This window comes from Zootoca vivipara, chromosome 1 (assembly GCF_963506605.1).
Source record: "Zootoca vivipara chromosome 1, rZooViv1.1, whole genome shotgun sequence".
Lineage (NCBI taxonomy): Eukaryota > Metazoa > Chordata > Lepidosauria > Squamata > Lacertidae > Zootoca > Zootoca vivipara.
Window position 1 is genome coordinate 115,732,134 of NC_083276.1, and position 22,952 is coordinate 115,755,085.

Here is a 22,952-nt window from a genome sequence, read left to right on the forward strand (position 1 = left end):
GTCCGCAGAGCCTTTGCGTGACTTCAAAGCGCTCCGTTAAGCTCGAGATTCCCCGAGGGGCTATCTCGCACTTCCTTTGATGTCCGCAGCTCGCCGGAAGCCCCCTTGGTGCTGGATCTCAGTGTCCGAGCTGAATGGTGGGGGTGAAGATGCTCCTTCAGGTATACAGGACCGAGGCCGATTAGGGCTTTAAAGGTCAACACCAACACTTTGAATTGTGCTCAGAAATGTACTGGGAGCCAGTGTAGATCTCTCAGGACTGGTGTTATGTGGTCTCAGCAGCTGCTCCATCACCAGTCTAGCTGCTGCATTCTGGATTAGTTGCAGTTTCCGGGTCACCTTCAAAGGTAGCCCCACATACAGCGCATTGCAGTAATCCAAGCCGGAGATAACCAGAGCATGCACCACTCTGGCGAGACAGTCTGCGGGCAGGTAGGGTCTCAGCCTCCGTACCAGATGGAGCTGATAGACAGCTGCCCTGGACACAGAATTAACCTGCGCCTCCATGGACAGCTGTGAGTCCAAAATGAATCCCAGGCTGCACACCTGGTCCTTCAGGGGCACAGTTACCCCATTCAGGATCAGGGAGTCCTCCACACCTGCCCGCCTCCTGTCCCCCACAAACAGTACTTCTGTTTTGTCAGGATTCAACCTCAATCCGTTAACCACCAACCATCCTCCAACCGTCTCCAGGCACTCACACAGGACCTTCACTGGTTTTGATTTGAAGAGAGGTAGAGCTTGTGGCAACCAGAACTGGACACAGTATTCCAGGTGTTGTTTGACCAAGGCAGAGTAGAGTGGGACTGTGACTTCCTTTGATTGGGACACTACTTTTGTTGATGCAGTGTAGAATAGCATTAGCTTTTTGGCTGCTGCATCACACTATTGACATGTTAAGATCCCTAGATGCTTTTCACACATTGTTGTTGTTGTTGTCGTTTAGTCGTGTCCGACTCTTCGTGACCCCATGGACCATAGCACGCCAGGCACTCCTGTCTTGCACTGCCTCCCGCAGTTTGGTCAAACTCATGTTCGTAGCTTCGAGAACACTGTCCAACCATCTCGTCCTCTGTCGTCCCCTTCTCCTAGTGCCCTCAATCTTTTCCAACATCAGGGTCTTTTCCAAGGATTCTTCTCTTCTCATGAGGTGGCCAAAGTATTGGAGCCTCAGCTTCACGATCTGTCCTTCCAGTGAGCACTCAGGACTGATTTCCTTAAGAATGGATAGGTTTGATCTTGCAGTCCATGGGACTCTCAAGAGTCTCCTCCAGCACCATAATTCAAAAGCATCAATTCTTCGGCGATCAGCCTTCTTTATGGTCCAGCTCTCACTTCCATACATCACTACTGGGAAAACCATAGCTTTAACTATACGGACCTTTGTCGGCAAGGTGATGTCTCTGCTTTTTAAGATGCTGTCTAGGTTTGTCATTGCTTTTCTCCCAAGAAGCAGGCATCTTTTAATTTCGTGACTGCTGTCACCATCTGCAGTGATCAAGGAGCCCACACTACTGGCAATTCAGGTGTCCCCTCATCTTATGCATGTGCAGGTTGTTCTTCCTGCCTAAGTATACAACCTTACATTTGTCCCTATTGAAGAAAGGGGCTCCTCTGCACACAGAGAGTCCCTGGCTTATTAGATACAAGAGCCTTTGTTTGGCTGGGTAACTTGATAACAGTTGAGGTGCCCACATTGTTCTGTAGCAACACTAGAATCCTACAGCTTTCGTAGACTTAAGTTGTAAAGCCTTCTTTATTTGTAAAATCAGATATGCCACACAGTTCAAATTTCTCTGCATTCTTGAGACAAAAACTGAAATCCTCAATTTCTGCTTGGCCTTCTTTCTTTTTAAGGGAGGGTTACCCTTCCTTAAACACAGGTGGCGCTGTGGGTTAAACCACAGAGCCTAGGGCTTGCCGATCAGAAGGTCGGTGGTTCGAATCCCCGCGACAGGGTGAGCTCCCATTGCTCGGTCAACTGCACTAGATCAGACTAGCACACACCCCTGATTTTACTTCTGAATTGTTGGTTTCGGCATTCCAGAAGGTAAATAGTGCATTATAAATGAGGCCCAATTAGGATAATTGGATTCCTTCTTTCTAGCTATGCTCTCCCAATTAGAAATTACCGTAGAAACTATCGGCGGAAGAACCTCGTGCTTTAACAGATTGTTGCTTTCAGTTGGGACTGCCTTGTTCACTTTTAAGAGCAGCTGTCAGAATTAATGATTATTCCTCAACAACGCTGGCAGCTGTTCAGAGATCCTTATCCAAAGTGTGTGCTATCTTGTTCTAGCCATAACTCCAACTAGCAAACAAACCAGGCTTTTCTTTCTTTCTTTCTTTCTTTCTTTCTTTCTTTCTTTCTTTCTTTCTTTCTTTCTTTCTTTCTTTCTTTCTTTCTTTCTTTCTTTCTGGTTCGGAGGTGGCAGTTCCCCTCCCTCAGGGACTTTTGTGTTTTTTTTATAGCAGGAGGTGAGTCCTGTATATAAAGGGAACAAACTTTATGGTTCAATATTTAGTCCTCTTCCACACTGAGCTCAGAACCACCCACAGGAGTCATGGGTCGCCTTGTCAATCAAGCTTTAGAGAGAGCCACCCACAGTCATGGGGAACTTTCGAACCCACCAGCATTGAAAGCCGAGGAGCTCGCTGGCAAACAGTTCTGCGGGGAGAGGCAAGAATGGGAGCTGGGCTGCATTGTTCTCACTTCCGTGTGCTGGGCCCTCTTTTACAATTAGCTAATGAGTAGGTAAGAGTCTACTCTGCCAAGCTCTACAATCCCTATGCATTTCTATAACAAGCAAAGCACTCAGCTAAACACCGCCCTCCCTCTCTCCCCCCCCCTTACCCCCCACCTGGTACAACAAATCATGACTATAAATGAGGGATGTCAAGCATGATAAAATCCTTCTGAGTTACTGTTTAGGGCAATGTAATTGTAGATTAATGCAGTGCAAACTCCTAATAATTAGAGAGCTGTGTGGCATTTTCTCACGCTATGCAGAATTGGTCAAATGTTGCTCAGAAAAGCTTGCTCTCGAAAGCATGGTGAAATGGACGGTGGTTTCCTTTTCGCGATCTGTCTGCATATTCAGAATGCTTTCCTTCCTTTTTCAAACAAAGGTATGCTAAGACTGCTTCATTCCCTGTTAATTGTTTAAAGCATTTTGAAGTGTATCCATTTTGCATTGGCTTACTTCGGACAGTGGTTGAAGCCGATTTGGAAACAGCATCTGATACTCAAATATTCAGATTTTGTCTTGGGGTTATTCACAACGGAGATGGAGTAAAGGAGCTCATCTAGGCAGGGAAGTGTTGTTGTTGTTTTTTAATTAGAGCTTGATCCCTAATGATTTTGGAGAAGGTCATGTTATCGCTGTTAGGGGCAGGGGGTGTTGCTGGGACATGAGCCTGGAATTGTGTACAACTGCCCCATGGGACATGGAGGTCAGTAGCTTAACACATGGGGCAGCTGCACACAACCCACCCATCTCCAGGCTCCTAACTCAACAGATTACCCAAAACCTGGTCCCCATCTGCATTATACATTCAAAGTAGTGTAATATCACTTTAAACAGTTGTGGGTTCCCCCAAAGAATCCTGGGAACTGTAGTCTGTGAAAGGGGAATTGTAGCTCTGGGAGGGGTCTCTTAACAGCTCTCAGCACCCTTGACAAACCACAGTTCCCAGGATACTTTGGGGGAAGGAAAGATCCATAACTGCTAAGGTGGCGTAAGAGTGCTTTAAATGGGTTGGCCATAATGGCTGAGAATACAGTGCAGTGATACCTCAGGTTACGTACCTGATTCATTCTGGGGTGCGGTACGTAACCTGAAAAGTACGTGACCTGAACGAGTGCGAAAGCGCACTTCTGCGCATGTGCAAACTGTGCAGCATGCTTCTGCGCATGCGCGCACGGTGAACCTGGAAGTAAACGCTTCCAGGTCCGCCGAGTACATAACCCAAAAAGTACATAATCTGAAGCGTACGTAACCCGAGGTACGATTGTAGTTTGTCTGAAGGAGGAATCACTCTGCTCTTGAGATTCTCATGAGGTCCGGATCATGAAAGAAATGGGGAACTTGTTTTCTACCCCAGTACATTTACGAGCACAATTCAAAGTGTTGGTGCTGACCTTTAAAGCCCTAAACGGCCTCGGCCCAGTATACCTGAAAGAGCGTCTCCACCCCCATTGTTCAGCCCAGACACTGAGGTCCAGCTCCAAGGCCCTTCTGGTGGTTCCCTTACTGCGAGATGTGAGGTTGCAGGGAACCAGGCAGAGGGCCTTCTCGGTAGTGGCGTCTGCCCTGTGGAACGCCCTCCCATCAGATGTCAAGGAAATAAACAACTACCTGACTTTTAGAAGACATCTGAAGGCAGCCCTGTTTAGGGAAGTTTTTAATGTTTGATGTTTTACCGTGTTTTAAATATTCTGTTGGGGAGCTGCCCAGAGTGGCTAGGGAAACCCAGCCAGATGGTTCGGGTATAAATAATAAATTATAACTATTAGTGTTGGTGTTGTTTGGCCATTATCATTCACGTGCAGGGAGGAGGCCCCTTTGAACATGTGGCCTATCATTGGCTTGGTTTATATAAAAAATAAACTTTTTTTTAAAAGGTCCCTAATTAATGTGACTCCTTTTCAGTTGATCTAAATGTTCTTTTTTAATAGAGTAGTCTAATCCATGAATCAACTGCAGCCCAAGCAGTTAGGATGCTGGTCATGTGGATGCTGGTCATGTGACCAGCATCCACACTCAATATCCTGGGGCTGCTGTCTGCAAGACTCACTTTCTGCTGACACCAGCCCTGGGTGCTGCCATTTTTAGTTCCCACAGTTACCCAGAGTGGCACCATGTCAAATGAATGGGAAATTAAAATAGTGGCAACCTTCAGTGAGCACTGTCACCACCAGTTACACCCTCTGAAGTGCCCAGTCTTGGAGCATAGAGGGGATGGGGGGGTAGTACCTGTAGCCCTCCAGATGTTGCCAGACTCCAACACCTGGACGGTGACTACATGAGTATATAAACACTGTTCCGCAAGTATATATTTATCCGTATGACAGATGTGTTTATGAAATACATCTATTTTCTACTGCTGCGCTGAAGAAGTTCTCACGAAACAGTGGATTATATCCGGAAACACTGTACATCCTCGACAAGTTCGTTGACTACTTCAGCTACGTTGGCACTTCACATATAACAAAGCAGTTTGCTTGTTATATCTTGACAGTTTGTTCAAGCTACTTTGGAACTTTGCAATACAAAGCTTTTCAGCTCGTTTCTTATTGGATGACTTTCTGCTATTTGGTTCTATTCATATCAACAGTGATTTCCAGAGACCTGATAGATTTTTGTTTTATGTGAATTACATTAGATATGCTTAGTCTCAAGTCTTGTTTTTGACATTTTTGTTTGTTTAGTCGTTTAGTCGTGTCCGACTCTTTGTGACCCCATTAGTTTAGATATTACGTTAGTTGTAAATACATTCTGTTCGGTTGAAATTTGGTCACGTGTTGCCCAGTTTTTGTTTCACTTCAGTCAGGGGCGTAGCGAGGCGCCGTGACACCCGGGGCGGCAAATTGCCATGCACTACACTCAGTGTGGCGGGCTTTCTACCCGGAGTTTGTAGCTGGAGGCATACAGCTTTGGAGGCGCGGGGGGCGGCGATACTCCACCATATAACGACGCATGTGCAGCATCCCACTGCACATGCGTGTTACGTGGCGGGGAATCGCCAACCCCCGGCAACTCCAATCCATGCGGTACGGCAGGGTGGTGCCACTTGGTGCCCCCATCCCCACGACTCCCAAGCCGAGCCTCCAGCCTCCCAGTAAAAAGTCCGCTTGGCGCGGACTTTTTACCGGGAGGCTGGAGGCTCGGCTTGGGAGTCGCGGGGCTGGGGGCGCCAAGTGGCACACACACCCCCAGAGTGGAATCTGGGGCGTACTGCCCCCATCGCCCCCCCCATTGCGACGCCCCTGACTTCAGTGCTTGCAACACAGGGGTTTGGTTTATTACTTAGACTCCAACACCCACCAACCTAAGCCATGAGAGATGGTGGGAGTTGTAGTCCAACAACACCTGTGGGGGCCACAGTATAGAAACGGCTCATTCAAAAGGGCATTCAGTAGATTGGGCCTTATCCTTAATTTCCTTCCCGAAAAGATGTTTAGCTGCTGTTAGCCATGATAGTTAAGAACATAATTGAAGGTGGCATAACTCACATTAGTAGATAGAGGGAATAAAAGAGTAGGGAGGGAGTACTTGTTTGTGAGCTTCCAGAGGATGGATACCTGTTTGAGTGGCCACTAGTCAAAGATGCTAAACCATATGAACCTTGAGTAGTCATATCGGTCTGTGTCTATGATGGGGGAAAAGAAATTAGGCCTTTTGTTGGTTCATTAAGCTGGGAAGGACACAGTGAAGAAAGGAATCTCCTAAACAGCTTAATTCCTGAGCTAGCTTACACATGGTGGTGAAAAACATGTCATTTTGAAAGCAAAAGAGCAAAACCCCTAGATATAACTGTAAGAAGAAAAAGCCTTTAGTGCACTGAGTGTTTGTGCTATCACAACTTTCCTGTTGTTGTTTTAAGAGGGGGAAACTAATCATTGCTAGGAAGCTTATGTAACAGAAGCTCTCAAAAGCAACCCATTCGGGCAACTCCACCTTAGCAGCAGGAATGGAGAAAATTGCAGAGAAAGAAACTGATCGCTCTGCTTCTACCCTTGAACTTAGCCAAAAAGGCCGGTGATTGTTCTGCTTCTGATGATGAATGTTGTAATGACCGGGGGATAAAATGTACTAGCTCTGAACCAATGGAAATATAATAGGGATAAGCTGGCCTTAGGGCCTCAAAGTCTAGTTTCTTTAGAATGTGCCTCATTTTCTTCCATGGATTGGTACAAATGGTCTTCAACCTGGGTTGCTAGTTGCTACACACACACACACACACACACACACACACACACACACACACGACAATGGAATGTGTAACTTAGACAAAAAGAATCCTGACTGTGAGCCACGGGGACTTATGCTCGGCAAAAATAGACCCTGTTCCCATTTCCAAACAGTTCTGCCGGCTTTCAGCTGCCATCCCCATAAGCAGGTGCTGTGAAACAATAACTCTGAGGTCACATTTCCTAAACACCCTAGTTGGAAGCGGCAAAGCTTGACTCGGTAACAGATCTTGGACTCTCTGGAAGTCCCAGTGTTTATATACGAGAGGGAAGGGGATGGACGTCCGCGGTCTACCAATCTTCCTGCTCCTTGGACCAGGTAAATCATTTCAACCAGCAGTATAATTTTGGTTGGGTTTCTGCCTCATTGCAATGAGTGTGTGTGTGTGTGTGTGTGTGTTTTATAGACGGAGAGAGCATGTGTTTACAAAGATAAGATTCTTCCTACAACTTTATGATGAGGTTTAGCTGAACACAGTTTTATATATATTGGAGATCTTTTCCCCAACCCCAAACTGTAATCACAAAAGAATGAAATATGAGGGGTAAAACTAACAATAAGCTTCAGTAAAGAAACAAACAAAAAACAATAATAAATATGTTTTTAAAATGTATGTGGGGACATGAGATAAATACAATAAAGCTTAAAGTACAATATAATATGGTGAATGTTTTTCCTCTATTTGTACAGAAGTTTGATATGGAAGCAGAGCTGATTGACAGCTCCATGTGTTGCCAAAAGACTGTTAATGGGTCTTAAACGTACCCTCTGAAATGTTAGACCTTTCCGGTCTGCAGAAGAAATAGGAGATGGTTTGTTTTCTGAGATACACACATCCGCATTCTTTAAGAGCAGCATTGGCAGTCATAAATAGGATCCTCCATGTCCCTATTTTAAATAGCACTAACAACTTATGAATGGTGAAACTTCTCGGGATTCTAGTTCATTCAAAAAAAATCTGTAGACGTTCCACCAAAGGTCTTGTGGTAAACTGCAGCTTCTGCCCAGTGCACACTTAACTGTGAGTAATCCTCACTAAATTTGATGGGATTTATCATGGGGTAAGCATGCATAGGATTGGACAGATGTCTTATACAGGCATAGGCAACCTTGGCTCTCCAGATGTTTTGGAACTACAACTCCCATGATCCCTAGCTAACAGTAGTCAGGGATCATGGGAGTTGTAATTCCAAAACAACTGGAGAACCAAGGTTGCCTATGTCTGGTCTTATACAACCATAACCCTATCTCCTTCAAATCACTGACTTTCCACAACATTTGTAAAGCAAAAAAAAAAAAAAAAAAGCAAAACAGTGGTTTAAGAAGTTGGATTTACTTCTTTAAGCTTTCTTAAACCAATTATCACAGACACAACCTTCCTCTGACCCATATTCCCCTTCTTTCCTCCCAGTGCCTCCTCTTGTTCCTCCACATCACTGCAAATGGCTCCTTTAACTCCAGCCACACCACCTGTCCCCTCTTCAAGTCCTCCTCCTTCTCTCTAACTTTCTCCCTCCAACATCACTAGTGGCCTAAAACTATCACACAAGCCTCCTTCCCTCTTGTTTCTCCAAATGTCCCCTTTACCCCCAGCCTGCTTCCCTTGCCCCTCCCCAGTTCCTTCTCTTTCCCTCTGGCCTGCTGCCACCAGAGGAGGACAACTGTTGTATCAACCGGCCCTTGCTCACTTCTGCACCCCCCTCCCATTATCACACTGTTTACATGGAGCAACCTGCCTTTGGAACCTTGGAAAACAGGCAATAAAAAACAGAGCGATGACACCTTACAATTTTGTCACATAGTCAGTGAATTGGGCATCGGTGGAGGAGGACAGCTTAAAAACTCTAACAGTGAACACCTATTTCTCCGGAGAGTGGCATCTCTACGTCCCCAGATAGAAAGCCTCAAAATTCAACTCACCCCTCCTTCTCCCTACTTCAAAGCTATCTCAGAATGCAGGTTTACTTTATGGCAAAAGGTATGTTCCCATTTAGAACACAACAGTACAGAAGTTTCCAGCTTTTTCCGAGCTATTCAGCTATTCACAATGCATCTATTAGTCATTTAGCCAGCAATTTCATTTACGAAAGAAGGTAAGCCGAAGCTTTGCCAGCAGATTTGCCCAACTTTTATCAGACTTTCTGGACCAATGCTTTCCTGTCCAAACTCCAGACTCTTCTGCAGGAATAGGATGAAATAATAATTTTGCAACACCAAATTAACAAGACTTGCTCTATATTGTCCTGCAGTTGTTCTGGTCCTGGGTTCCGATCATGAAACTCGTCTGGTTGAGCATTTATTCAAGAATTATAACAAAGTTGTTCGTCCAGTAAGCAACCACCGTGAAAGTGTTAATGTTACCGTTGGACTACAGCTTATCCAGTTGATCAATGTGGTATAGTACAAATTTCAACTAGTCCATTATTATTGTTAGTTGTAGTAGCAATAAGCAGCAGTTTTAATTATTTTAAGGGTGTAATGCAGGCACCCCCAAACTTCGGCCCTCCCAATTTTTGGACTACAATTCCCATCATCCCCGACCACTGGTCCTCTTAGTTAGGGATCATGGGAGTTGTAGGCCAAAACATCTGGAGGGCCGCAGTTTGGGGGTGCCTGGCGTAATGTTTAATTGATTAGTCGGTTATAAACAGTTCAACCCACTAAAATGGTGCACCCATTTAATTGGGCAGCAGATTGTGTGTATGTGTATTTTTATGTAGGGTTGGATCTGGGCTAAATCACATTGATATCAATGTGACTTAAATAATACCTGGCCTGTTCCAATGAGAATTAAGTTCAAGTAACTTTGGGTTTTGTCCAACAAAGTTGCCCCCAAAGTTATCAAGCGGAAATGTGTGCAGGTCTAACCAACAGACAACTTGGCTAACCATTGAAAACTTTCCATGATGTCTACTCAACATTGTCCTCATCAAAATATAACCCCCCAATATAATCCAAATTTAACATTCTTGTAGGTTATTTCTGCAGGGTGTTTCTGCAGCACCGAGTCCACAATAAAGTGCCCTTATACAGCGCCATCAGTGTACGATGAAAGCACATTTAAAGCAGGTGGCTTCCCGCAAATACTTGTAATTCTGGGAACTGCAGTTTTCCCGTCACAGAGCTACAGTTCCAAGCACCCTTTACAAACAGCTCCTGGAATTCTTCAGGGACAGTTGCATGCTTTAAGAGTACGACACGTATGCAGACTAAAGCAAAGCAGGCATTTACAATCTACATTTTGATAGTGGGGAGAAAGGAATAGGGTGGAAAAGTCAGGAATTGTAGCAGATAGCTATTTAAGTTCTACTGTACATTTTACTGGCCAAGATCTCGCCCCTTAATCTTAATGTTTTGCTCTCTTAAGGATGAAGTGAATCAGATTGTAGCAACCAACGTGCGTCTAAAACAGGTAATTCTTTCCCACCCTTTTCATTAATCTACTGTACATTTAACAAGCTTGTCTGTTCGCTATATATTTGGGCACCTCTTAAGATGTCTTAAGCCAGTTTTGCACGATGGGGAAAGGTTTTCATCTATTTTGGAATGAAATTGGATTCCATTTTGAATCAAGATGGCAGACTTAACCTTTCAGAACTGCACTGATTTTAACTATAGAGGCCACCATTTTCACACCATGCATTTTAAGGCACTATGATGCCACATTAACCAGTCATGGCTTCCCCCAAATAATTTCGGGAGCTGTAGTTCAGGAGTGCTGAGAGTGTTGTTAAGAGACACACACATTTCCCTCACAGAACTCCCTGCAGTTCCCAGAGTTCCTTGTGAAGAAGGATTGATTGTCACAGCACTCTTGGGATTCTATCTCCGGGGGGGGGGGGGGTAGGCATCTTTTAAAAACTCTCGGCACCCTTAACAAACAACAGCTCCCAAAATTATTTGAGAGAAGACACGACTAGTTAAAGTGGTATCATAGCACCTTAAATGTATGGTGAATGTGGCCAGAGAATTGCTGATAATGGGTACATACAGGTATTCATTCTCAAAAAGGAAATGGCCATATTAGTTTCAAGTAATTATTCCAGTTACCTTGAACACAGGGCAAAACAAGTTGCAGAATTATTCCACCCTACAAAATAAGTGCTCTGTTTTAAGCTTACATTCAACACTAGAGGAAAGAGTTGTTGGGGTGTTTGTTTTTAAACTCTCTTAAATTCATTTTCTAGCAATGGAAAGATGTAAACTTGAAATGGAAGCCAGAAGATTATGGTGGTGTGAAACAAATTCGCATCACCTCAAGCGAACTCTGGCGTCCAGACTTGGTTTTGTACAACAAGTAAGTAAGGTTCTTTCATGTTGATTGTTCAGCAGTCACATAGCAAGGCTGCGAATGAGTCCAAGTGCTGTATGTGACTACGTACCGTAATTGCGATGAGAGCATTTCCCCCCAGTAGCTCCAACTAACTTTAGCCAAGAGTAGAACTGCTCTGTTTTGCATCATCCCTGATGCTACCCATGGCTGCCATGGGCACTTACTGGCCAGCAGATAAGGGTCTGCAAGAGGAACACTAGGGCAAAGCTAGGGAACTTGTGACTTTCCAGAGGTTTTCGGATTCAAGGCACCACCAGTCCCAGCCAGCATATTCAATGGTCAGGAAGTGCGGAAGCTGTCATCCAGGCACATTTGAGGGATGACTTAGGTTCCAACTGCCTCATTCAACAGGCATGTGAGGATGAAGAAATTTGGGTCATAGAGGTAGAATATTCAGGTTTGCTCATCAGTGACCAAGATCATCTCCCTGAGATGCAGCACCCATCATTGTACAAATTAAGCTTAAGTATGGGCACATCAGATGGGCACAACAGGGCCAAATGGTGGACAATTGTAGTTGAATAAATTCTTATCAGATGAATGGGTTCATTGTTTCGACATGAGTATCAATCTGACCTGCTTTGTTGTACTGATTATTCTGATAGTTTCGTTTTGTTGGTGGGGGTTGAATTGCTCTTATGTTGGGCTTCCTTCGGGAAGAAAAAGTGAAATATAAACCCTATGTGCTATGAAAAATTTGCCAAAGAACTGGAAAGGGCAGACAGGAAGTTCCTGTCTCCAACTTCTGTTGTTTTGTTTTTTTCTAACATGTCTTCAAGCAGATGCAAGACATTTGCATCTGTATTTGCTGTTATTTCAGATCAAACAAGAAACACAATATGGAGTAGTAGTTTTGCATTTGGTTGTTGAGACCAGGTTAGCCCATGCTCAACACTGGAAACTGCATATTATATCTGTATAGAACTCCACTGTCAAATTAACCCTCAGCCTGCCCCAAACTGCTGGTAGCTGCTATCTCTCTCATTTGCCAGTGAAAATGAATAGGATTCACAGCACTGCTGTTCATCTCTTTCCTTTTACAGTGCAGATGGAGATTTTGCTATCGTCCAGGATACCAAAGTACTCTTAGACTATACAGGTCACATCACTTGGACTCCTCCAGCCATTTTCAAAAGCTACTGTGAAATTATAGTCACCCACTTTCCATTTGATGAGCAGAACTGTAGTATGAAGTTGGGGACGTGGACATATGATGGCACAGTGGTCGCCATCTTTCCGGTAGGTAACATCTGGGCATACGAGACAAGGACCAGAGTCCAAAAGCCCTTTATGTTTTGGTTTTGAGGAATGGGGCCCTTATGCTGGAAAAGAGTTCCTATGTGTTCTTACTTTGGGGGACAGCCCTGTGCTTGAAGGGCTTTTGAAGCTTCCCTCAGTGTCAAAAGTCATTTGCCTTCATTGGCAAAGCTGCTTGAATAACGCAGACAAAGCCCAGAGAGAAAAGAAATCCTGCTAACACTGAACAAAAGCAGCACATAACCTGAGGAGAAAAGGACAGGGAGTTTTTGTCTGCCTTGTATATAGCGAGGAGACACCCAACCAAGCGTACAGAGGAGCACTCCCTCAGAACTCCATATGTGTTACCTCAGTAAACCATCATGCCACTCTCCCTGGTTGCTAACCAAACACGTCCACCCCATACCTCTCTTAGCTAGCTGACTTCAATACCAACAGAATTAACCTTTCGGTGCCCCAAACAAACCCATGGCCTACCTGGCAACGAGTCAGTAGGTCAAGTCTCCAGTCAAGGGACAATCCACATGTCCAAATTCCCGCAGAGATCCCAGAGCATCCAAGCTGAGGGCCATCAACAGGGAAGCAGAGCTGAGGAGACGCAGCCCCTCAGCTCTGCTTCCCTGTTGGACTTTGCAGGCTGATTGCAGCACCTGGGCCTGATGAGGCAGATAACCCTCACCTGCTCCAAGGGAGGAATCACCCTCCTCCTCCCAGAGATAGCAAGCCCCACCTACACACATACACACACACCCCTTCGTATATTTGCATGATGCAGTATATTGTTTGGTGTGTGGAGTTTATTTTGGGGGGGCGGGATTCTGGAGCAAATAGATATATGAGCTGCATGGTTCTTTATTTTTCAAGTGTTCTTTTAAACACTTCTAAACCTATTGTTTAGGTTTCTTATGCAGTTTCTGTCAGCAGGGCTACCATGTGGGATGCTCTGAGGCAGGCATCCCCAAACTCCGGCCCTCCAGATGTTTAGGACTACAATTCCCATCTTCCCTGACCACTGGTCCTGTTAGCTAGGGATCATGGGAATCGTAGGCCAAAACATCTGGAGGGCCGAAGTTTGGGGGTGCCTGCTCTGAGGAAATACCTGGCCGGCCCACAGATGTGGCAAAAGGGTGTGAATAGCCTGGAGATGTGTTTCCATGGGAACTAACTGTCTCTCCATTTTTCTTAAGTAGGAAATACAGTACAGTACCTGAAAGATTTTGGGAAGGGCAGGTCTTCCTCTTTTCCAGCTGCTATATACACCATGTGTTCAAAGCGCATGGCTTCCACAGAGAAGCTTAGGGGTTGTACAGTAGTTTGTTAAGGGTGCTGGGAGCTATAGCCACTAGAGGAGTATGCTACAGCCCCCAAGATTCTGTGGGGAAGCAATGTGCTTAGATTGTATGACGTGCCATTTGACCAAGGCACAAAGAACAGAGTTTGGGTTCTGGAAACCTTTTAAGGGGCTGTCTTTCTGGAGATTGGATGTGGGAGCAGTGAACTTTTGACCTGTGGTTTAAACCACAGGGCCTAGGGCTTGCCGATCAGAAGGTCGGCGGTTCGAATCCCCGCGACGGGGTGAGCTCCTGTTGCTCGGTCCCTGCTCCTGCCAACCTAGCAGTTCGAAAGCATGTCAAAGTACAAGTAGATAAATAGGTGCCGCTCCACCAACAAAAGGAGATACTGGTTTTACAGTATTTAAACGGAACCGAATGTTTCTTGAATGTCAAGTTATTATGTTAATGGCATTCATCCTCCTTTCAGGAAAGTGACCGCCCAGATCTGAGTAACTTCATGCCCAGCGGAGAATGGGTCATGAAAGATTACCGAGGCTGGAAGCACTGGGTTACCTACGCCTGCTGCCCTGACACTCCTTACCTGGACATCACCTATCACTTTGTGTTGCAGCGGTTGCCTCTCTACTTCATCGTCAATGTCATCATCCCTTGCCTCCTCTTCTCTTTCCTAACCGGATTAGTGTTTTACCTGCCTACAGATTCAGGTATGTGGGATGCTGCAACTCACAGGCAGGAGGAGGAACCTGCCCTCTTCTGGCCGACCTTCATGATTCATCTGTTTTGATGGCGGCTTAGGAAATTACATGGTAGCTTGTCCCTTAATTTGGCTTCCCCGTTGGAGAAATAGTTTTATCTATTATCGGCCATTGCGAAAGCCTCTCTCTGTCTCTTATCCCATCTGATTCACATCAGGTAGATAGATAGATAGATAGATAGATAGATAGATAGATAGATAGATAGATAGATAGATAGATAGGCACACACAGGAAGGGGACAGTTGGAGGTGGGAGGTCCCTGCAAAATAAGGCACGGTAGGAAGGATCTCTCAGGGTGGGAGACTTGGAGAAAAATAATTTAATAATAATTAATTAATTAATTAATTAATAATTTATACCCCAACCATCTACTGGGTTTCCCTAGCCACTCTGGGTGGCTCCCAACAGAATATTAAAAACACGATAAAACATCAAACATTAAAAACTTCCCTAAACAGGGCTGCCTTCAGGTGTCTTCTAAAAGTCAGATACAGTGGTACCTCTGGATACGAACGCTTCTGGTTGCACACGCGTCAGGTTACGAGCTGCGCTAACCCAGAAGTAGTTGCTCCCAGATGCGAACTTTGCCCCGGGATGCAAGCAGAAATCGCGCGCCAGAGGTGCGCACACAGCAGGAAGTGCGCGTTCGCTAATGGTGCCTCATGTTAAGAACAGTTTCAGAATAAGAACAAACCTCCAGAACAAATTAAGTTCGTAACCAGAGGTACCACTGTAGTAGTTTATCTCCTTGACATCTGATGGGAGGGCGTTCCACAGGGCGGGCGCCACTACCAAGAAGGCCTTCTACCTGGGTAAGTAAGCACCCAGATGAGAGCTGGGGAAATCTGCCTCATATCATAAATGATATGACATTCACGACATAAATGTGATAAAGGGTCTTTTTTCTTTATTCTTTCTCTATTCTTTTGTCTTTTTCTTTTTCCTATCCAGTTGTCTTTTTGTATTTTCTTATAAATGAGTTTGAGTATAAACAGATAAGGACATACTTATTATTGTAATAACTTATTATACTTATTATTGTAATAACCTCCAGGTTTTTTTAAGAGCCTATACGGTCTTTAAAGTAGATGAATAAATGAGCATATTAAGTTAATTTGGATATGCATAAAATAATTTTTTAAAAAATATGGAACTGCAGAAAGAGGGGGGAAGGAGTCAAGTTTTGAAATGTTAAAATGATTATAAAATTACTGAAATGTATAAAATTGCAAGTTATAAATAAAATAATTAAAAAATAATACTAAAAATGAGTTTGAGTGTTTAATATGTTTAAGTTTTTTTAATAAAAAATTGTTATTTAAAAAATCACGTTCACGTTCTCTTTGTCACAGGGGAGAAGATGACACTGAGCATTTCTGTCCTGCTCTCTTTGACGGTGTTTCTTCTGGTCATTGTGGAGCTGATTCCTTCCACTTCTAGCGCAGTGCCCTTGATTGGCAAATACATGCTGTTCACCATGGTCTTTGTCATAGCTTCCATCATAATCACTGTCATTGTGATCAATACCCACCACCGATCTCCAAGTACTCACACTATGCCGCAGTGGGTGAGGAAGGTGAGATAAGCTATAGTTGGGTTGCCATATTTCAAAAAGTGAAAATCTGGACATGGGTTTTCCCCAGACATTTCAGTGATTTTCGCCGGGACGCTGCTTAAGGGGACTGAATACTGGCTATGTCCTGAAAATCCCAGACGTATAGCAACCCTAAGCTATAGTCAGAAATGTGTCCCCTGGAACAGTTGCAAAGATCAGAACAGAACACAGGGTTAAGAGAAAAGGCTGGGCTGGGCTTGCTGCCTCGGACATGGTGGCATTGATTATAGCAAAAATGGGGAGAACCTGAGACCCTCCAGTCTCCAACTCCCATAAGCCCCTAGCCAGCATGGTCCCAGGGGTCATGGATGATGGGAGTTGCACTCCAACAACATCTGAAGGGCCATCCCTGGTTTATAGGATAAAGATCAACAAAGTGTTGGACCTGGGTTCAAATCCTAACTCACCCATGGCCCTGTCTTATGTCTCCAAGGTACCATGAGGGGGAAAGGGAGCAAGATGGATCAGATAGATATTCTAAACTTGGCTTTATACAGCTGCTAAACTCAACTAAGGAGCAAAGGGTAGGCGAAAGAGGGAAGAGATCCTCTCTCATTCTTTCAGTGGAGAAAGCCACTAAATGACCTCTTTAGGGTTGGTATGACATGTGATCTATCAGTAGCTTAAAAGGTAAAGGGACCCCTGACCATTAAGTCCAGTCGCGGACGACTCTGGGGTTGCGGCGCTCATCTTGCTTTACTGGCTGAGGGAGCCGGCGTACAGCTTCCAGGTCATGTGGCCAGCATGACTAAGCTGCTTCTGGCGAACCAGAGCAGCACACGGAAACGCCATTTACCTTCCCACTGGAGCGGTACCTATTTATCTACTTGCACTTTGATGTGCTTTCGAACTGCTAGGTTGGCAGGAGCTGGGACCGAGCAACAGGAGCTCACCTTGTCGCGGGGATTTGAACCGCCGACCTTCTGATCGGCAAGCAATTAAATTATGTATGCTATACAGGAAGAACAGAGAGAGAGAATTCTCTTTCTCTCCCATAATACTAGTACTGGGTGTGTTTCATTAAAGTAGGGAGCAGACTGGGACGAAAACAGCCGCTAATTTAGAGCATGACAACATTGCCTATTTATGCATTATAACTTAAAGATTTTGGGGAAGGTTTTCCAAAAAGAGGAAAAGAAAGAAACAGGCAGAAAAACTGATATTTCTTTATGGACTGCAATACTTACTCAGTCATTCCCCCACATTTCAGACTTCATTATCTTCTGGAATTCACTAGTGCAGTTAGGTAAATTTAGCCTAGCCTGGACTTAATGGCCTTACAGGGTCTTTAGAGGGGGAATGTGTATTATTTGACATGCTTAAAAATGTAGTAAGCCTGGCCTGGTGAATTTGGGGGCCTCCTTGCTTTTATAGAGTCATAGAGTTGGAAGGGACCCTGAGGATCATCTATTCCAACCCCCTGCGATGCAGCTGTCCATTACGGGGATCAAACCTGCGTCCTTCTTGTTATCAGCATCATGTTCTAACCAACTAAGCTATACCTCTCTTGTGCTGAATAGGTGGCGTCTGCCCTATAGTCCTGTCCTGGTAGCATCACTGCTCACAAATGAATACAGTGGTACCTCGCAAGACGAAATTAATTTGTTCCACGAGTCGTTTCGTGTTGCGATAATTTCATGTTGCGAAGCGCGGTTTCCCATAGGAATGCATTGAAATTTAATTCATGCGTTCCTATGGGGGGGAGCGCAAAAAAAAAGGCACCGACTCACCCGCCATGGCCGGAAGTTTTTCAGGGGGAAGCAGAAGGAGAGCCAGGGAGCGGCTCCCTCCCTCCTTCCCCAGCAGCCAGACCCTCACGCCCAACCAGACAGACAGCCCGTTCGTGCGCAGGCGGCTTAAGGTGAGTGAGGGGGGATCCGGCTGCCGCGGAAGCCAGGTGATGGCGGCGGCGGAAGCGTGAGGTAGGTGGGCTCCGGGCGATGGCGGAAGCACGTGGCGGGCAAGGCGGGCGGACTCTGGGCGATGGCAGCGGCAGAAGTGCGAGGTGGGCGGGCTCTGGGCGATGGCGGCGGCGGAAGCGCGAGGCGGGCGGGCTCTCGGTCTGACTTTCTCCTCCTCGTGGCGCCCTGCTTCATCTTGGCACGGCCATAGAAAACTTTGTCTTGCAAGTCTGCCAAAAAATCGCAAAACGTTTTCGTCTTGCGATTTTTTCGTGCCGCGAGGCATTCGTCTAGCGAGGTACCACTGTAAAGGGGAGGTGGTCACACTAGTGTGAGTTGAAGGCAGTCTGGTTGTGCATAGTTTCTAGTGACTCCTGCATCCAGCAACAGTGTGTGGTTTTTTTGGAGGCCTCGGCAGGGCTAGGGGAAGGAGTGGAGAAGGAAAGCCCTTTTGGGGCCAGTGGAGGCCCACCCAATACGGATAAGATAATAATAAAAACAACATCTGGCTCCTAAGCTGATCGAGTCCAATTTCACATGCTGATTTGATAATGGTGCATTACTTGGGGTTAGTATTCATCTGTACAGTATGTGGTTTCACTTAAATGAGTCTTAAGATCTGTTCACCTGAAAAACTCAGACAGCTTCCTGGGGCCTCAGGCATCACAAGCAGAAGAAAGCCCAAACCTCAGAAAGGAAACCTTTTTATTCTGAGACCAAGATGGAGAACATATTTGCCCCTTGTTTTCATTCTGATTTTTTTTCTTTTAAAGACACTGACTGTAAAATAAATATGTATTAACTTCTTTCAGATTTTTATCGAGACGATTCCGAACGTCATGTTCTTCTCAACCATGAAACGGCCTTCCAGAAACAAGCAGGAGAAAAGGATTTTTACTGAAGACATTGATATTTCTGAAATCTCTGGGAAGCAAAGTCCAGCTGCTGTCAATTTCCAGTCGTCGCTCACCAAAAACCCAGATGTGAAAAGTGCTATTGAGGGCATCAAATACATTGCTGAAACAATGAAGTCAGACCAGGAATCCAACAATGTAAGGACCTTTTCCTTCTGTTTTAGGAGATGGGAATCTGTGGCGCCATCCAGACGTTGTAAGACTTCAACTCCCATCAGCCCCTGCCAGCTTGGCCAATGCTCAGGGATGATGGGAGTCGTAGTCCAACAACATCTGGCAGGCCCCAGCTTCCCCATTTCTGCTCTAATGCCTCTAACACACCTGTTAAAGAATGATAACTAAGAGTTATCAACAGCATGTGAGGTTTTTTCCCCTCTAAAACCTAAGTGCTTCCTAAGTGCAGAGGGGAAGAAAGAACATGTGGGCAAGCAAAAGTGGTTTCAGGATTAAAGATGAAATCCTAAATCAGTGCACACTTCCTGCAAATTTGGGTTTGTGAGGGTATCCTTTTAAAATAGTCCAGATTTAACATTTAATCTGTTTTAAATGAGTGAACCTATGTTATCGAAATATAGACTGTATTCAGGCAAGCAACAGTTTGATGTTGAGGAGGAGAGAGCTGGGAGGTGGAGTTCAACAACATCTGGCAAGTCCCCAGTTTTCCTAGCCCTGGTTTAAGGGATAACATTATTAATCTCCTGGCTATTTTTATGAGGCAAGCACTGATCTCTGGCAAGGTGAGGCCTGGCGCAAGTCAAGGCTCAGGCCTGCTATAGAGGAGTCTCTGAGGTCCCTTGTCTTTCTGCTTCAGAGTCCTTGGGCTCAGAATCGCCTCCATGATGACACACACCTGCTTCTGATACGGAACCAAAATGCTGTTCCTTGACGGCGGAAACCTTTCCCGAATATCTGGTTTCCCCAACAGGAGCTGTCTTCATCTTTCGTTAGAAAAGTAACAAGGAATCAATCCTGTGGCATCATGAAAGCTGATGCCACCACAAGCCAGTTTGTTTTAAACCATGGGTGGGCAAACTAAGGCCCGGGGGCCGGATCCAGGATCCAGCTCACTCGCCTTCTAAATCTGGCCCACGGACGGTCCATGAACCAGCATGTTTTTACATGAGTAGAATGTGTGCTTTTATTTAAAATGCATCTCTGGGTTATTTGTGGGGCCTGCCTGGTGTTTTTACAGGAGTAGAATGTGTGCTTTTATTTAAAATGCATCTCTGGGTTATTTGTGGGGCATAGGAATTCGTTCATTATTATTTTCCTCCAAAATATAGTCCAGCCCCCCACAAGGTCTGAGGTATAGTGGACTGAAAAAGTTTGTTGATCCCTGTCTTAAACTTAGCTGTCACTGGTCTCTTTTGTTGTTTCTTCTCCTTTTCCACTCAGCCTCAATTTGGACAAACGCTGCTTTATGGTATTTGGCTCCCTCTTGCGACCCAAGGCCTAACAAAACGACTCATCGAAATAATTCACGGTACATCAAACTCCAGCCAGGGGGCAGCATATACTCTGTCATGTGCACTAAAATGGCACCAAATCACACACATACATTTTTGATAGTCAAACTCCTCTGTTTCAGGTCATTCACACAATGATGCAAGGGCATGTTTTTGACTAGAATGCATTACATGCTGAAGTTTGTTCCTGCGACGGAGAACATACAGAATAATATTTTTTTGTCCTCCAAGAGAGGGATGCATAAATGCCTCAACGTGCCAATTCCCTAGTGCAAACAATGACTAGGCCCGATATCATTCTAACTGCCTCCTGTCTTGTTTTCTGTTTTGTTTTTCCCCATCTTCAGGCTGCCGAAGAATGGAAGTTTGTTGCCATGGTGGTGGATCACCTTCTGCTTGGCATCTTCATGTTAGTTTGCATCATTGGAACACTGGCTGTCTTTGCCGGTCGCCTCATCGAGTTACATCAGCAAGGCTGAAAAGCGAAAACCAAGTGGGAGAGCTTGATTTAGACCCTAAGATGTGCTCACTTAAGAAATTCTTCCATCCCCTCAGCAGAGCCTTCCAACCTTTCAAAAAAGCTTGTAGGGTAGGGAGCTGCAGCCAGTAAGAGAGAGCCTTAGCCTTTCCTTCCAGAAACTTCCTTAACTTCGCTTATCTTAAAATCCAAGCCTATATCTTTAATGTGTTGTTACTCTGTCTCTGCCTAAACGGGGCTAAATGGAGGGATAACATCAGGCATCCCCAAACTTCGGCCCTCCAGATGTTTTGGACTACAATTCCCATCATCCTTGACCACTGGTCCTGTTAGCTAGGGATCATGGGAGTTGTAGGCCAAAACATCTGGAGGACCGCAGTTTGGGGATGACTGGATAACATCTTTCGAACCGCCAATTTCAGGCTCCAGAAAGCGTGATTCTGCTAAAAGCTCTGGATTGATATATAACTGGTGTCTTTAATGTCAACCGGCATGGCTTCTGTCACATCTAAGCAGCTTGGTCAGAAGCTCTTATTGTTCAAATCGCCAGGTCAAGGAGCCTAGGACGTTGGTCTGTTTCGGGTATTTAAGAAAAACAGCCTTGATGCTGTGTACACCAATGATTCATCTCAATGCCTACCGCATTGGTCGTCCCTAATCACTGGCAATCAAGGGTGCAAATACTCAACACCATCCCAAGCCATGTCTCCAGCCCATTGGCAATCATGTCTTCATCAAGTCATCAACCCACAATCTTCTCACTTCCCATTCCTTACTGCTTTTTTGAATAAATAGATATGTTCCAAATGGCTCTGTCAGAGAAACTTGACTGAGCCCATCTGTGATCTGAATCTCCAACACTCTGCTGCAAGTGGCCCGGGCAGAAGAAGAGAAAATAGTCACAGTCATCCAAGCTGTTTTCTACTCTCTTTCCTCATCTGTGATTTTTGCTTACAGGCCTATCAAAACCATGTTTACTCAGAAATATTCAGAAGCCCCTTCTGAGCACTTACTTTTAATTAAATGTGCTTCTGTAATATACTTCGTTTTCTTTTCTTTCTTTCTTTTAAAAAACCACCACCCAGATCTCAGTTCTGCTTTAGGATTTATTTTTTCAGTTGCCAGCAATACTAACAGTTTGCTTGATCCTCTTAGCATTATTCTCACAGTCAGGGATAAAGCTAGCAGGCAAAGGAGTACTTAGATGGTCTCCTGTACACACGCTCGGATATGACATAAGCAGGCCAGTTGACTGCAATTCTAAATGTAGCAATTTCACATGCATGCCCTAAAAAGCCACACAGGCAAAACTGTTACATCCTGTGCAATCCTACATGGGTCTATTCAGAAGTCAGCACCATTGAATTCTATGGTAAGTACCATTGAATTCTATGGGACTTGCCCCTCTGACTAGTGGTTGCTCTCACTAGAATTTTGGAGAATGTGTGTTGAGAGCATGCAAGCACCCAGTTTAGGGCACTGTATAAAATAAGAATTTAAATGTTTCAGATTTTAATTTTTACCCAACCAAAAAAAAATGTTCACCCCCCCTCCCCCGCTTCAAGCAAATGCCGGTTGCAGTCGAATTTGTGAGTCACAGGCTCCCTCCTGTGGTGGAAATACAGTATTTCTGCAGGTGTACTGTATGTGTCCCCCTGGCTTTTAACACAGACTTTCTATAATGATGGGAGCAGTAAAATCAGTGGCATGATGAAAAGTTAGCCGACTCCTATTCCAGAACAAGGTTTTGAACTAATTGACAAAGAAAGAGAGCTGTTTAGCTACACTTTTCAGATTCAGATTCAGATTCAAATCCCAGCTGGGTGACCTCAGGCTAGCCACTATCTTTTAGCCTAGCTGACCTCACACACAACCCCGCCCCCACCACAATATTCATTTTGTAGTGCCATAGCTATTGGGGATGGGGGTCTAGCCATGTTGTGTGTTTTTTGTTCCGGATGAAG

The 22,952-nt window shown here is 44.9% G+C and overlaps 1 protein-coding gene across 2 annotated transcripts; it reads left to right on the forward strand.

Moving 5' to 3' along the window:
- Positions 1–7,072: 7,072 nt before the first annotated feature.
- CHRNA1 (cholinergic receptor nicotinic alpha 1 subunit) lies at positions 7,073–22,029 on the forward strand. 2 transcript variants are annotated; one of them, XM_060281000.1, is made up of 9 exons: positions 7,073–7,292; positions 9,224–9,303; positions 10,342–10,386; positions 11,162–11,271; positions 12,351–12,546; positions 14,326–14,563; positions 15,967–16,190; positions 18,943–19,182; positions 20,858–22,029. In XM_060281000.1, exons 1-9 carry the CDS (start codon positions 7,250–7,252, stop codon positions 20,987–20,989), a joined length of 1,308 nt encoding a protein of 435 aa, XP_060136983.1. In that variant the 5' UTR covers positions 7,073–7,249; the 3' UTR covers positions 20,990–22,029. The 2 variants fall into 2 exon arrangements, with proteins under 2 accessions (XP_060136983.1, XP_034990859.1); XM_035134968.2 differs by having other exon boundaries at positions 7,075–7,292; positions 9,224–9,369.
- Positions 22,030–22,952: the final 923 nt, after the last annotated feature.

What these genes read in the sequence shown, in the direction of transcription:
- CHRNA1 (XM_035134968.2), top strand. Translation starts at nt 7,250, where the DNA reads ATGGACGTCCGCGGTCTACCAATCTTCCTGCTCCTTGGACCAG. An exon ending in CCAACGTGCGTCTAAAACAG is followed by an intron (nt 10,387 to 11,161) that starts GTAATTCTTTCC and finishes TTCATTTTCTAG; the next exon opens with CAATGGAAAGATGTAAACTT. An exon ending in TGCCGCAGTGGGTGAGGAAG is followed by an intron (nt 16,191 to 18,942) that starts GTGAGATAAGCT and finishes AACTTCTTTCAG; the next exon opens with ATTTTTATCGAGACGATTCC.